This window comes from Cupressus sempervirens, chromosome 7, assembly GCF_028749045.1.
Source record: "Cupressus sempervirens isolate cs-2001-9-10 chromosome 7, ASM2874904v1, whole genome shotgun sequence".
In the NCBI taxonomy this organism is placed as follows: Eukaryota; Viridiplantae; Streptophyta; class Pinopsida; order Cupressales; family Cupressaceae; genus Cupressus; species Cupressus sempervirens.
This window is the reverse complement of record NC_143124.1, coordinates 615,819,911-615,836,819: the sequence shown is the minus strand read 5'-3', so window position 1 is coordinate 615,836,819 and position 16,909 is coordinate 615,819,911. Positions and strand designations below refer to the sequence as shown.

General features: G+C 38.0%; 1 protein-coding gene across 1 annotated transcript in view; it reads right to left on the bottom strand.

The window, feature by feature from the left end:
• Positions 1-14,621, bottom strand: part of LOC149548218 (jasmonoyl--L-amino acid synthetase JAR4-like) — a 52,687-nt gene extending 38,066 nt beyond the window's left edge. The window contains exons 1-2 of the mRNA XM_089792262.1: positions 13,865-14,621; positions 13,676-13,777 (exon numbers count right to left, since the gene is read on the bottom strand). Coding sequence (XP_089648388.1) covers positions 13,676-13,777; positions 13,865-14,166 — 404 coding nt within the window. The 5' untranslated portion in view covers positions 14,167-14,621. The remainder of the gene's footprint in view (positions 1-13,675; positions 13,778-13,864) is intronic.
• Between the last annotated feature and the right edge of the window lie 2,288 nt (positions 14,622-16,909).

The window sequence follows — 16,909 nt, the reverse complement described above, 5'->3', positions numbered from 1 at the left end:
CGACATTTCACTCACCGCAGAGACTGGTTTACTGACTACCAGCCTTATTCAGATTCTGTTATCTTTGGTGGTGGAGAAGAGTACACGGTTGTTGGTAAAGGCAACATTCAAATTCAGTCTGTTGGGAGGAAGCTCATATTCCTTGATGTGTACTACGTTCCAGGGATGGAACTAAATCTACTCTCGGTCAGTCAGTTGCTGCGACATTCTCCACACTTGGCAGTCACCTTCAGTTCACATCAGTGCACCATCACTGATCGGGCGACTAATTCTACTATTGCAGTTGGTCTTGAGGATCATGGTCTTTTCAGACTTACTGATTCTGGTGATTCTCAGGACTTAGCTATGGCTGCTCGGCGATCTTCCATCAGCTCACTTTGGCATCAGCGATATGGGCACTTAAATGTGCATTATCTCTCACAACTTGCTCGGGATGAGCTTGTTCTTGGTTTGCCAGAGATTCAAACCCAACACCTTGGAGTTTGTGACGCATGTCAAGCTAGGAAGCAACATCGCACACCTTTCCCCAGTGGCGATTCTTGGCGAGCTTCTCAAGTCCTTCAGCTTGTTCATGCTGATATCTACGGCCCTATGGCCACTCCTTTTGTTCTTGGGTACAAGTATTTTCTGTTGTTTGTAGATGATTTTAGTAGAAAAATGTGGGTGTATTTCCTTAAAAAGAAATCCGATGCATTTATTGTATTTGAGAAGTTTAAACCCTTAGTTGAAAAAGAGTCTGGGAAATCTATTATTACTCTTAAGATCAGACAATGGGGGGGAATTTTGTTCTAATGTTTTCTCCAGCTTCTTGGATACACATGGCATCCAACGCCAGTTCACCACACCCCACACGCCACAACAGAACAGTGTAGTTGAACGTCGGAACAGGACAATCACCGAGATGGCTCGTTCCATGCTCGAACACAGACATGTTCCGAAGCGTTTTTGGGCAGAAGCAGTTAACACTGCAGTTTATCTGTTGAACCGGTCACCCACAGTGGCGGTCAAAGGTAAAACTCCGGAAGAGGCTTGGTCAGGTCGCAAGCCCAGAATCAATCACCTGAAGGTTTTTGGCTCTCTTGCTTTTGTTTGGATCCCTGATGCTTCACGCACCAAGTTGGATGCCAAGAGTCAGAAACTGATGCTTGCTGGATATAGCAGTCTTCACAAAGCCTACCGCCTTATTGATGTTGAGACATCTCGTCTCATATACAGCCGCGATGTAGTCTTTGATGAGCAGCGAGGACCATTCATGCCTGTTTCTCCTGATCCTGATCCAGCAGACCAGCCTATGCAGGTTCATGATTTGGGAGTTCGGCTTCCATTAGGTCCACCTGATGGGAGGGCTCCAGTAGCTCCTACAGCTCTAGTCCTGCCAGTGATACCTGTACAGCCACCTCCGGCTTCTCCTGCAGGATCACCTCGTTTTGAAGATGCTTCACCTGAGTTTGATCCAGATTCTTCTGATCGGGATCCTGCTGATCAAGCATCTCCTAGTACTACTGTTGGTCATTCTCCTCTCCGGCCTAAGTGGTGGGCTAAGACACTTGCTGATCTTCATGATGATGAGCTCATTGATGGGAGAACTACTCGAAAAAAGAGCAAAACTATAGATTCTGTTAACTTTTCTCTTATGGCCAACATTCACAGTGTGTTTGAACCTCAAACATATTCCGAGGCTAAAGGAATTCCAAAGTGGGAACAGGCCATGCAATCTGAACACCAGAGCCTGTTGAAGAACAACACTTGGGTCCTTTCTGATCTTCCCCCAAGGAAGAAACCCATTAGCTGCAAATGGGTCTACAAAATCAAATACAAATCAGATGGTACTTTGGATAAGTACAAAGCTCGTTTAGTGGCAAAGGGCTTTTCTCAGCGTCAGGGCATTGATTATGAGGAGACCTTTGCTCCTACTGCAAAGATGAGCACCATCAGATTAGTCTTAGCCATGGCAGCACAGTTTGGCTAGAAGGTCCATTAGATGGACGTAAAGAGTGCTTTCCTGAATGGTGATCTCCATGAAGAGGTCTACATGACGCAGCCTCATGGTTTCAAGGTTGCTGGTAAAGACCATCAGGTTCTCAGATTGGTAAAAGCTCTCTATGGTTTGAAGCAGGCCCCTCGGGCATGGTACATCAAGATTGATACGTACCTCAGTGATCAAGGCTTCAAGAGGAGTTCTTCAAACTCAAATCTGTACATCAAGACTACTGACAGTGACATCATCCTTCTGGTTATCTATGTGGATGATCTGATCATCACTGGCAGTTCGACATCTTTGATTCAGGGAATCAAACAACACTTATGCCAGTCTTCTGATATGACTGACCTTGGGCTCATGCATTATTGCTTAGGTGTTGAAGTTTGGCAACAGTCTTCTGGTATATTCATCTCTCAGTCCAAATATGTCAGAGCCTTGTTAGACAAATTCCGAATGCAGGATTGCAAACCTGCATCTACACCTATGGAGAAAGGTCTCAAGTTATCAGCCAAGTCTGATTCTCCTTCCGTTGATGATACTACGTATAGGCAACTAGTAGGCAGCCTCATCTACCTATCTGCTACTAGGCCTGATATCAGCTTCGCAGTCAGCTATATTTCACGCTTTATGACAGCTCCTAAGGCTGATCATTGGATGGCAGCAAAGCGTGTGCTTCGTTATGTGAAGGGCACTTCTAATTATGGACTTCTATATTCTCGGAGTTCTAATCCTAAACTCAGTGGGTTCACAGATTCAGATTGGGCAGGCTCTGTTGATGATAAAAAGTCAACATCTGGATATGTGTTCAGTTTGGGATCCGGTGCAATCACATGGACCAGCAAGAAGCAGCAGGCAGTTTCTCTCTCTTCTACAGAGGCTGAATATAGAGGGACTGTTAAGGCAGGATGTGAAGCTGTCTGGCTTCGTCAGATGCTTGGGGATATGCAGATGTCACCAGCAGGACCGACTACTCTATTTGTTGATAACGAAGGCGTTATCAAGTTAGCACAGAATCCAGTCTTCCATGAACGAACCAAGCATGTGGATGTTCATTGTCATTACATACGACAGCTAGTTGAAGACGGGAATATAGATCTGCAGTATGTTCCTACCTCAGATCAGACTGCAGACATTCTCACCAAGCCTCTTGGTCCTGATAAGTTTGTCAAATTCAGAGGACAGCTTGGTGTGTTAGATAGATTAACCATTAAGGGAGGGTATTACAATAATAGATAAGACGTCTATTATTAGTTAATGGTTATCTTGTAAATATCTTTAGCTTTAGTTTGCTTTCATTTTTTGCTTTCTCTGGAATAGAATGTTTCTATTCTTTACGATTGTTTCCTAAGGAAACATCGTCTCTTCCTTTGGTATAAATTGACCTTTCGGTCTCTGTTATTAATAAGCAAGTATTTACCAATTACCTTGTAATATTTCCTAATCATTAGTTCTTATGGGTTCATGATGGGTTTATTCCAGTCCTTGTCCAGTCTATAAGGTTTTCTGTGATGACCGGGTCTTCTTCGATTATTTTGTCCTGATAGATCGTCCAATCTCCTTTGGTAGCATATCCCAACATGTTGATCTCTTCCGTATTTCTTTCTTTGTCAATTTTCAATTTATTGGCTCTTTGATTGGTCTATCATCTAGCGTTGCCAATTTCACTACCCCATTGTTATCAACTTCCTTGATTTTATATGGTCCAAGCCACCAGATTTTGAATTTTCTTGCTTTAATTTCATTACGACCGTTATACTTCAAAACCAATTGCCCTCATTAGAAATTCATTTTCCGAAGATGTTTGTCATGCCAGAATTTTCTCCTGCATTGTGCCACTTTTTTCGCCCACTGGGCTATCATTTGCCTCTCTTCCAGTTTGATGAGATTATTGAGTCCTCCTTTCAAGCTATCCTCCTCTCCCCATCTATTCTCCACTGCCACCGTGAGGTTTGGTATCATAAACTCGGCTGGTACTACTGCTTCCTGTTCGTACATCATTTGAAAGGGTGGAGGGGGTAGCAATCCCAAGGATTCATAAGCATCTCACAAACGCCTTATTTGGCGCCCTAGCACTATGGATAACAATTAATGGCTACTAGAGACTAAAAGCACCATACAGAGGAAAAAGGGAAGGATTTGTGACCTATGATATTGATGAGGAAGTAAAGGCAGAACAAGGAGAGGAGTCGCCTGTGAAGGATCCAACAACTAGGGATATAGAAGAAACTCCCTCAAGATGGTGGTTAAAATAGATGACATGTTTATTTGTGAAGGAGAAGACTACGTAAATGAAGTAATCGAGAAATGTGAGAAGGTTGTGAAAGAGCACCATATAGAAGAAGAGTGAATGAACTATGGTGAGTGATCCCCAACCCAAGGGAGGAACCAAGAGTTCAAGGGGAGAAGGTCACTTGGTACTAGAAGTGTGGTGGAACGTACATTGATGGCAGCTACAAAGGGGTAGGATCAGCTCCTCTAGTGGACAAAATCTTTGATTTTGAGTACTTAGGAACTTGTGATAATAAATGCTACTAGATGTACCCGAGCTCTTGCGTATGGCAATACACTTCTGAAATAAGGGTCAGGATCAAAGAAGAGAAAGGGAGGAAACAAAGGCATGAACGCAAGGAAGGATTTTCAAAAAAATCAAGAAAGGAGGCACAAGTTGGAACACCAAGATATAAAAAGGTACAATACTTAAGCAAAAAGGTGGACATTTTTTTTTTAAAAGCAATAAAGGGGAAAAAAAGAAAAATAGGAAGAAAAAAATTACCAAGGGCAACCTCATGATAAAAGAGAGTAGCACTCCATATGGAAAAGAGAAAAACATAAGTATGGGAGAAATACCATATGGCAAACAGGAGGAATTAGGAAGGCACAGGCAGAACGAGGAAGGAGATCTCCACAAAAGAGCAAGGCTAATCCATACGATAAAAGTGGTAAGGCCATTCATATGCATACAAGCAAACACAGCGAGGCCATCCGTATGCATATGCGCAAGCACAAGCAGGCCAACCGTACACATACACACAGCCATATCGGTCATACACATATGCACTATGGACACCCATACGCAAGAACAAGGTATCCCTCATACACCCGAACACTTGTACGAACATGAGGAAAATCAAGTCGCACACGCAACAAACAAGGGGAAGGCTAGAGTCTATATGTCGTATGGATAGGAGTGTACAACTTGTGGACCCACCGAAAGCATGTGTACAGAAGAAATGGACGCACACAGGCCCCTTCACAATCGCGTTCAATATACTAAAAAATTGGTACTAAGGAATGAATGGACTATATAACATAGTAAAAGGACGTCCCAAAAGCTCTAAGTGAGATTTTTTTGAGGAGAGCTATAAAATCACAGGAAGCAAAAAGAAGACGACGTCAGAAGAGAAAATGGTCACTACAAGTAAAAGCAAGAAGAGCCAAGGGAAGACAGAAGAGATATCTGCAACAAGTATTACTTTTGAAGGAGTTGCAGGAATGAAATATAGGAATTGGTGGCAAGGGACGGATGACCAACATCCATTGAAGAAATCCCTAAGAAAAGCAAAGGTAGACAAAATTGTCCTTGTGCCCATTTTTTATTTAAAATAATTTGAACTAGTATTGAGAACCCTGCTACACGGGTATGAAAAAATGAGCCACTAGTCCACCATTAAATATCTACAATAGGAGGTGGTAGTTACATACGCACCAAAGGATCTCATCAAGGTATCTGGTGTGCCGAATAAAGGCCATCAAGCGGCCAAACCTCCCAAAAAGACTATGGAAGAAAAAGAGACAATTAGTGGAAATTGGTATGCAAGGATAGCCTGACTAAAGAACAATGGGATGGTATTTGGAGCAGCAGCAAAGGAATTAAATAAAACTCTCATTGTTAATGCAGAGTGGAGGTGCATTGTGGACTTAATAAAGAGAAAATTAAAAGGAGGAAGCCGAACCTCAAACATCTCCATCTATATGCTACTGCAGGTAAATGGGCTCCACTGTGGAAGGGTTTATAACTAGGCACAATTACTCTTGGATAGAATAAAGGAATTTCTTCTGCTAAAACACGACGTTTTACATGCCCCACCATGCTATAGCTCTATTTTTGGAGGTATTGCGCATGCAAGTGACAGCTGAATACTGGGGCAAATTTATTCCAGCAAATAAAGTAGAGTTGTATAAGCCCACCAGGTTCTATTGGCTACATTTGGATGCCATGATAGGAGAAGGTGTAGAGCCACGCAAGAAAAATGCAAGACAAGACATTGCATTTAATATAAAGGAAGAAGAATGCAACGCTAGAGAGGAAGAAGAAACATCATCTACAAAGTAGGAGGAATCTAGCTGGGATGATGAGGAAGAAGGCCACAATCCCAGAACAGCAAGGGAAGAAACATTAGAAGACATAGAAATGGTACAAGTGGTAGAGGGTACACTTCCCAAGAGAGTAAGTAGTGCGCACAAACCTATAGGTATAAGGTAGGACCATATGCACACCAAGAATTCCAACCATACAGAAGAAAAGGTCGTAAGTATGGACCAAGGTTGTACGAAAAGAGTTTGTAAACATGCGACTTCCAAGGATGGCAGCCAAGGGTGTATGGACACAAGAGAAGCAGCCCCACGTACAGAAAAGGACAATTGTACGGGCAAAGAAAGCACAAGTCGTACGAGTGAAGGAGGTATTGGTCGTACCCACCAAAGAGACTGTGTGTACAAGCCAAGAAGGTCATGCAGACACAAAACAGGCAGGCAACACTAAAGGCACAAGCAAAGGAGCAGGCAATGAGCCAGCTTTTCTAGATTGAGGCACTAAGCAGATAAACTTTGCACCTTCCCAAATTTCATATATGGCTCAACTTGTTCCAATGGGCAGAATACCAAATACTAAGGTGCTGGATTTAAGGGCCACTAAAGGGACAGGCCATACAGTACGAATTAGCATCCCTCAAGGAATTAAGACGGCACAACCCGTTGCATTGGTGGTGGTACCTACAGGCGGAGCGAGCAATACAACTACAACACCTTCGCCAGCGCCCTCTCTCCTCAGCCCCCCAACTCAAGAGTCGACAGGACCACAAGAACAGCACAACTTTAGCACAATGGACAAGGAGGAAGATAACCCACTTGCCAAATTTCAACTCAATGTGGAGCACATACTGCACCCTTCCCCAACTTCGATAGGGGTCCTGCACCACCAATGATGGAGGACCCATCTCTACGGCTTCAAGAAGATAGAGAGGATTAATAGTCACAGCCCGCAAGCATGGAGGGGGAAATGTCAGCACATAGCAAGAGAAGGAATAACAACACACTTTGACGAATGCACATAACGATTCCTGAAGGAGTTGGAGGCTATGACTAGAGCTACACCTAAAATCAGAAGGAAAGCCAAAGAAGTAGACACGAACACTGTAGTTTTTGTAGTTGAATCACTTTTGCACTTTATGAAAGATAGCTGCCATGAGGATTTTAAGAAGTTATTCACAGACCAGGAATGGCCTACTAAAGAGGTAGAGGGACAGTCCCAGCAGTGGAAAGTATCATCAGCACATGGCCCTCCCTTGACTATTATGTTTGAGATAGAGGAAGTTTTTTGATCCACCTTCATGGAGCTTGAAAAAGCTAATTGGGAATTGGCAAAGACTGAAGGTGACTGGATTATATTGGGGGAGCAAGTGGAGAAATTGGAATCTAAGCTTGCACAGGAGACAACTATGCATGTAAAACAATTGGCAGCAATAGAAAGAGATAGAATGGATGCATTACGGCTTTTACAAGGTGCGTGCACTAAACAACTAGCCGCGGAATGGAATCTAAGGCTTCTCAAACAGAAATTGGCACGATTGCAAGCGTCCACCACTCCAAGGACGTCATCTCACCCTTCTTCATAAGTGTACAGTTGATTTAGTCATCTGGAAGACAACTTTTTTGGGGGGGATAATGTAGATGATAATTACACAAAATAAAATACTTAAATAGTTGTTAGGAAAAGTTATGTACCAAGAATCACGACAGTTGGGTCAAGCAACCAACCCGAGCACTATATGTAAGGATCATAGGGAATGGGAAGGGATATGGTAATTCGGGATATCATCGGTATTGGTAATGTAAACTCTTTTGGTACAATCAATAAAGATATATTTTGCAATTTGTGTGTTCTATTTCCTTTAGTGGTATGAATATTGTAAGAACATTAGTAATTAGACTCGATAAATAAGTCCGCATTTGACACAAGACTTTGCCATATCTGGCAGAAACAAACATCCAACTAGTTCTAGCTAGTGCAGCACAAAGTGGTTGGAAAGTCCATCAAATGTGTTCAAAAGCATTGATAATGACATTATTTTCCTTGTCATCTATGTGGATGATATTATCATTAACAGACATGTGCACAGTTGCTTGAACAAGTCAAGCTGAATTAGCATTAAGCATTTGATATGACTAATTCGGGACTTTTGCATTATTGTCTTGGTGCAGAGGTTTGACAAACAAGTGGCAGCATTTTCATTTCTTAGTCAAAGAATGCCAAGAGTTTGCTAGATAAGTTCGAAAGGCAAATTGCAAGCCATCATCTATATACTTATGGAGAAAGGGCTGATACTATCAGCCAAATCAAATCTGTTGGCCAGCTTTCAAGGAACTAGTGGGTGGTCTTATATATCTTACAGCCACTAGACCTGATCTTAGTTATGTTGTAAGCTACATATCTCATTTCAAGATAGCCCCTAAGGCAAAACATTAGGCAGCCTTATATATCTGATTGTAATGAAGCATGTACTGAGATATGTGAAAGGGACACCATACTTTGCCATTTGCATGATGTCTCCCCATCTCTTCTTATATCTCTTGAGTAAGGCTTGGTCTACATCTTTTGTTGTTACAAATCCTATGCTCTCTCATCCTAATGATGGATCACAGAGTCTGATCCAAAAAGTTGATGCTAAAAAAACATACACAATCGAATCTAGAAATGAATTTGCATTAAAAATGGATTGTGGAAATCTGATAATAATAATAATAGAAGCAAATAGGCTCAAATTCGGCAGTTTCTGTTGACAATAAAAAGTCTACTTTTGGATATGTCTTTAGTCTTGGTAAAGGTGTAGTCGCACAGACCAGTAAGAAGTTGTGGGCTATAACTCTTTCCTTGACCAAAGCAGAATATTGGGGAACAATTAAAGCGGCATGTGAGGCAATATGGCCATGAAGGATGCTTCGTGACATGCAAATGCCTCCAGTATGGTCTTCACTCTTGTTTTGTGACAAACAAGCGTGCCAAATCTTGCCAAGAATCCAATCTTCCACAAGTGAACCAAAAATGTAGAGCTTCATTGTTATTTCATCAAACAGCTTGTTGAAGATGGAACCATGATATTACAATATGTTCCAATTGTGGAGCAAACTAAAAATATCCTCACCAAGTCTCTAAACCCGGACAAGTTTGTAACATTTAGGGGGCAACTTGATGTAGTTAATAGAATGACCATTAAGGGAGGGTATTATAATAATATTTTCATATTTTTTATCTAATCGTCAATTAATGTATCTGGTCACTAAATCTTTAGTTAAGTTTAAATTATTTCTATTCAGTTCTTAGTTAATGAGTGTTTCCTTTAAAAATGTTGTGTTTGTAATTGCTTTATATGGAGCTTTCAATCTCCGTCGATTAATACAAGGAATTGTCATTTCATTTATGAGATCTAGTTCACTTGCTGAGTTTGTCTATCACTATTGCATGTTTTATGGGTTGAGTAGATGCTTAGCAATCTGGAAATCCTTCGGGTTACCATTGAAGATTGCACCGATTGTATCTAATTGTGTTAACTTGGTGAAGCATGCACTGGCTTTGTGAATTCCAGCAATCAAAGAGAATAGTTACAGTAAAATTATTGTTTTAAGTTAGACCTTTCTAGACCTTTTCTCTTTTTTATTTTATTCCAATAGTAGTTTTATTAGATTAGTGAAAGCCTACACTGAGAAAAAAATGTATTTGCTGTCCAGGAACACTTATTTAAGTCCCCTTGTGAAATCAGTAAATCACATCAATCAACTGAGTCTGTCGAAGTTAAGTCAAGACCTAGCATTAGAAAACTTCGCGTTATCGCGTTATCTCATCTGATCATATCCAATAGCACCTGAGATTTCCTTTTAATAGAAAATCCTACTTAATTAAAAAATAAAATCCTTTGAAGCCTCAGCATGTTTTTTTACTTTGTTATGACTCCATTTAATATTTAAATTTCAATGTAAAACTTTCTTCCCCCTTTATAAGGTGGTGAGGCAATTTAAGTAAATGGAGCATCTATATCTGTGTGTGCTTGTATTATAAAATCAAGTTTCTAATGAGCTCTAAGGTTAGGCCTATGTGCCCTATATTTAAAACACATTTATACGCATTTTGGGAGGTATATGATGATTTCTAGGGCAAAATACAGTTTTGCAATTTTCTGCAATGCATTGAGATTGACACAAAAACCCTAACCTGTGTTTATTGTCACCATACTGACCTTCCATTTCCTAATTCAAAAAAGTCTTAACCTCTGGTCACCCTTTCACCCTTCATAAGACACAATTTTAGTTGCAGGCAGCCAACACACTAGGTGGAATAAGCCTGCCACTTCAATAATCTCAACAGTGCAGCATACACAGGGAGACCCAGAAGTAAGGGACAGCAAAGTAGGAAGTACTAGAAAACCAAAAACTTATATTGAGCAAAGCCATTGGTGATCAGCAGTTCAAATCAACAGTAAGTATAATAAGTGAGGATGCATCAGCAACAGCTTCAGGCAGATCCAGGCATTCAGGAGGGCCAAATCTTATTTACTCCAACAAATAGATTTCTACTATTTCAACTAACTATCAAGCTGGCGTGTGCTTATTTTAGCTGCTGCACCATGTCTGTGTTAGGCAGCAATTTATATGTTGGTTCAAGGCAGAATGGAAATCAATTCACAGAGTTAAGCCACCACTATACCAAAAGTCTAGACTGTTAGTAGATAGTGCCTACTAGCGTTAAGGGTGAGGCTTTTGTCTCACCAAAGTGCCACCACAGGTGAATTCACTCGTTGATGTGTGGCTGCCTGATGATGGATGGGTCCCAACCCTAGGTACAAGCCCCAACAACAATCCCACCACCACAGCATTTAGGGTGGGATATCATAGCCTGCTATGATTCACAAGGCTTGACCTTGAGACCTCAAATCTGATACCGAGCTAAGACCACTTTGCCAAAAGCCCGAACCATTAGTGAACAACACCGACTAGCATTAAGGTTGAGCTTCTCATCCCACCAAAGTGACACCATGGGTGAACACCTTTGTGGGCACATGGTTGCTTGATCACGGGTGGATCTCAGTTCAAAATTTGTGCTGGGACATGACAACTTGGATATTTTTTCCTTTGTTAAAACCGATCCTTGGCCCCTTCATTAACAAAATACTGCTTTAAGCTTTTGATCTTCATATCTTCATTTTGAAGGGTGCCCCCAATATAACTCCTATACATGTTTTGTGCTTGTCTACTTCTGTGTCCAAACAAAAGTAGATTATCTAGCGACCTACCTGTAGGTCCACTGCCTTCCAAATAATGTAGGTTGACAAAGCACCGCCACACCTTTTTAAATGTTTCTAGATAGAGATTGATTGTACTAAAGAGAGCCGATTGATCTCTTTCTTTCGCACCCCTCCACCCAGCATTTTCATTTTCTACCTCTACCCCTTATCTCTCTTTCTAAAATCTAAACCCTATGCCTCTATCTCTTTTCCTTCAAAGCATTACTTTAGTTTGTAATTTATATGAGAAGCTGCCATTCTCCAGAGGTTGCTCACACATTGATTCAGTCATGTGAGCATTCATAGCTAAACTAACCCCCCATTTTAGTATCTCTAGCCTTCATCACCTCGATTGTACACTTGGGAATAGCCAACACTGAATGCAATAAGAAAATGTGGAACAGAATTCAGTTGAATCGATTAAGTCAATTAGATCTCCAATTGACACACGGACATATACTAATTCAACTCAAAACTGCTGATTGTATGCAAGTCAACCCGATTACAGATCAACTAGGAGAAAAATTGAGGAGCTTTTTTACACATTTAGATTAGAATAGTTGGTGTCACTGAAGTTAGTAAACATGAAACCAGGTGTAATTATGATATAAAAGATAATATGATTACATATTTGACTTGATCTATCTTTTAGGCTGAAATTCAATTTTGATCCAGGTCTTGAACTACCCTGGGTACCACTCTCTCGAAAATGTAGTTCCTGGTTTCAGAATTATCTCAGAAAATTTATATTTGATCAATACAATAAAAGAAAGTCATAATAATGGTTAAACCACCTAAACTCTCCAAAATTGTAAGCAGCAATGATAGTGAGCATCTGATCAAAGCTGTTTCTGACATCAAATACTCGTACAAACCCTTTATTTGTCTTTTGGCTTTGGCAAGTGCATTGAGGAGAAGAGAGATTCTTTGCTCGATTGAATCAGCTTGATATATAAGGTTGAATGGATAATGATAGGAAAATTGGTCAAGATTTCCCCCAACTTAATACAATATTTACAAAAACAATGTAGCTCAATCAAAAAAAAAAGCAGACGGGTAGGCAACTAATGAAAGACAGCAATGAAATATAGAGTGAGACTCGGACTCATCTCTTTCAAGTATCAGATCTTTTCAGTATAGTGAGAAAGAACCTCAGTGAAATCCTCATGAACCAAACACCTTCACTAATTGAACCACTTGACAAGATTGATTATTTAGAATTTTGATGTCATCAAAGAATGTGTAAAAACAGGTTCCGTGTAGAATGAAATACTCTTAAGTCCGAATGCTTTGTGAGCATAGAGGATCCCACTCAAACTTGTCAGTTTGACATTTCTTAGATGCATTTTACAATGGCTGTCTGTTCAGATTGGCCGATTCTGTATGCGAACAATTATCTCGGCTTGGTTGGACTGTAACTTGCGCAATTTATCCTTTTTCCTACCTTGTGCTTTACGTTATTTCAGTTATACTTTAGGCAAGGAATTATCTCTGCAAAGAAAAAGTGTGTCTAGAACTAAAGTAGGTATAAATCAATTTGCATGGTGGCGACTGGGGGTCAGGGATTTAAAAACCGCAACGATACAACAAATTCATCAGAGAGGCAGATTCCTTTCTAGTTCTCCCTTTATTAAGTCAATCAGACATCTCTTTGTTAGGTGAAACTTTACTTCTCTCCACTACTGAAGACCAACCGTACTTGTCTTTCTCTAACAACAGGCCTGAAATGTTAATCTATTCCTGCGTAATTTCAGTGTGCTCTTCTTCAAGATGAATTATGTGCTATTGCACACTGTAGCATGCCCCTGCTTTAGATAGACTGCAATTCTAAAATGCCAAATTCAAGTATGTAGAGAATGGAAGTGGATAGCGAAAAGCGATATGCAGACTCATAATCCGATTCGATAACTGGGCAACGAGTCCGGAACAAAAATTAAAACTTTAAGCAGAAGCTGGTCAGAGATGTACCAGAACAAGGAAGCGTTATTACATATAATAGCTTTCTTATGATCTTTTTATTCCAGTGAAGTACTCATTTTCTTCTACAAGCAACAGCGGACGCATTCCCCCAAGAGAGGCAGCATGAATTGTGCAAAGAAATCTACAAAACGAATAGCCAGAAATAGTAAGGACAGCATACCGAGCTCTATAGGCCGCGGAAATACGATAGATCTGCACTGTTGTTGCGAGCAAATCATCATTAAAAGGATAGTACTTGGCCATTCCATCGGTAGTCCCCGAGCTAGAAACAAACAAACATAATTGTAAAATTCAATTTGAATCCAAGAAGAACAAAGGAACTAAGCAAGAAAAAGGACTTATTCCGAACCTTAAGGAGAAAACAGTGATGGGTTGAGAGGTAACAAGGGGGGCCTGCTCTCCCTCGGTTAGTCGTAGAATGTAAGGCTTGAAGTCAGCGTAAGTGGCGAGAGGAACTTGAGCCTTGAACTGCTGGGGATCTGTACTTCCATTAACTCCCCACTTGCTCAAATACTCCGTCGAACTGTTCCGCTCGAGAATCTCCCTCAAAGTCTCACGCTGAGTTCGCTCTGCATCCCTCGTTATCGCCTCGAATTCTTCAATTACCTGGCTGTTCCCTAAACTCAAATTTACCTTTGGCATTTCCGGCATCTTCTACTCCTACCTACTAACCAGTTTCTTGTCTGCAAACTTCTGCACTCTAATGGACTCCAAGGCAACCAAACATCGGCTTAAAATAGATGATTGTGGGCTGCTTGCGCAGAAACTCCACGCAAAGCCCCCAAAACAATCCCAAGTTGCATTCTAGATTGAAGAGGGGTAAGAGAAGATTCAAGCATGAAACTAAAACTAAATTACGCTCATCTTTACACCACGAGATTCTTAAAAACTGGTATCCCGCCGAGTTACGGGCAGGCAAGCGGGCAACGCGTTGGACAGGTAACAAAAAGATGCTCTTGGGCCACGTTGACTCCTCGTTTGTGTGATCATGGAGAAACTTGCATCTCTATCTCTGCTGGCTCTTCTCCCCATGTTTCTTCATTTGTTTCTATGTGGGGTAGGTTTATCTATTATATACTGAAAATGTCTGGATCTTTTTAGGTGATCTGTTGGAAGGGATCAGAATGTATTTTTATATTAGTTTTTAATCAGTTTAAAATACAATTTAGTTGCATCCTGATCTCCAATTGATCAGTACAGTCAAATGTGACTTCCAATCTTAATTGAATTCTAATTTTCTATTAGTTAAAAAGTATATTCTGATTTTGTGTGTTTCAATTTCTGAGTTAACTAATTTAATCAATTTAAAATAAAAATATGTTAATGTTTAATTAGATAATCAAATGTAATCAGATATGTATTCAAATCTTCACTGAATTTAATTTTCAACTGATCAATATAAAAATCTGACCTGCTTAATTGTATTTGCACTTGTATTGAAATTTTTGATAAATTTAAAATAATAATTAGTTGATGTTCAATTAATAATGAGTCTTGATTGAATTTTAATTTTCAATTAATTAATTATTCTATCTTAGTTATATTTATAATTTAATTAATTAATTTAATCAATTTAAAATAAAAATCATAAATATGGTCAAATATCTTTTCTCATCTGTAGGCAATACTATTGCAGTTTGCCTAAATGTTCAATTAAGTTTAACCAATTACAACACTTTATTTATTTTTCTTTCTAAATAACAATAGTTTTTACAAAGTTTAAATTTATATTTATATATTTTATAATTAAAAACTATTTATTTGCGCTTTGCTTGGTTCAAACCAATTTGTGTTATAGGGACGCTTTTTAGGGACTTCCTCCATATTGCATTATTTTCGGCAAGATTTTAGTCCACACTAAAATTTGTAAACATTTGTTTTTGTGATGTCCTTTTTTTGTTTTCCAATTTTCATACAAACATAATAATATGAATATATAACTATTATAGTAAATTATATAAATTTATATTTTATTGAAAAATATATAATTTCAAATGCAAAAATATATATATAAATCAAAGCATTAAAATTTAAATGATTCGAACAAAGAAACAATATTGTAGAGGATAGTGTGAGGGGAATAACCTAAAAAAAATTGTAATGTAAAATTTGAGACACAAATTAATAACTTAAAATTTGAATTGCTTCATGTACAATTAAATCATATACAATTCTAATTTTTTAATTATATAGATTTTAACATAATTAATAAATATTTTAATAATTAAATTTTAAAATGATCTAATGTCTTTTTAATTATCATTAATTAATAAACTAAATTCAAAATTTGATAACAAAATCATGTGAATAATTGATGTGTGGGTGAGTAAAATGAGGGTATCATAATTTTCCTTACAAGTTTAATATCAATAATCTTTGATTGCATTGTAATTCTTAAGTTGTAAATTGTATTCTAGAGATAATAGTTTAAATAATGATTTCAAATGTTCAATCAAAATATTTGAATATGGTAAAATATTTAATTAGTAATTATAATTTAAAAAATTTTTTTTTTTTTTTTTTACTCTAATAGAAAGATTAAAAAATTAATTTTGTAAAATCGTATGAAATAAAAAATCAATCTTAGATGAAGATATATGAGATATAATCTATATTATTATTAATAAACACAAGTAAAATAAATATATTTGAATTCACTTATATCAATTAGTGAATTAATTTTTATAAATCACATTATTTTATGAACACTTCATATAACTCAATCTATTTCAATCTTATTAGATTTCCACAATCCATTAGAATATAATTTGTTGCTTCTGGATTTGATTGTGTCAGTTTTTTTAGCATCAACGTTTCGGACTTTTTCATTCTTGCATTCTCTCATCCTGATGATGGATCACAGAGTGTGATCCGAAACGTTGATGCTAAAAAAACTGACACAATCAAATCCAGAAGCAACAAATTATATTCAATCTATTTCTTTATTACAACTATAGCACATAACTACAATTAAATGAATAAATTTATAAATTTACTTATTCATTAACTAATATTTTAATTATTTATAATATTTGAAATCTTGTTATATAAAAAAAAAAAAAAACTTTCATTAACTATACTGACTATAATAAGAGATAATTATAATATAATTTAACATATTGAGGAGTAAAAATTGAAAAAAAAAAATTTGAATTTTTTCATACATATATTTTACTCTTTTATTATACTAAATTTAATATTAAATAACTAAATAATAGAATACCTTTAGAATATAACATAATTATTTTAATTGTATTATAATTATTTATTAAACTAAACTTATATTATAATTGGTTTCTAAATATGAAGGCAAGTACATGCCACTATGTGGCACTTGTTTTGTTTTAAAATTTAATCAATTTATAATAAAAATATGGTCAAATGTACATATTCA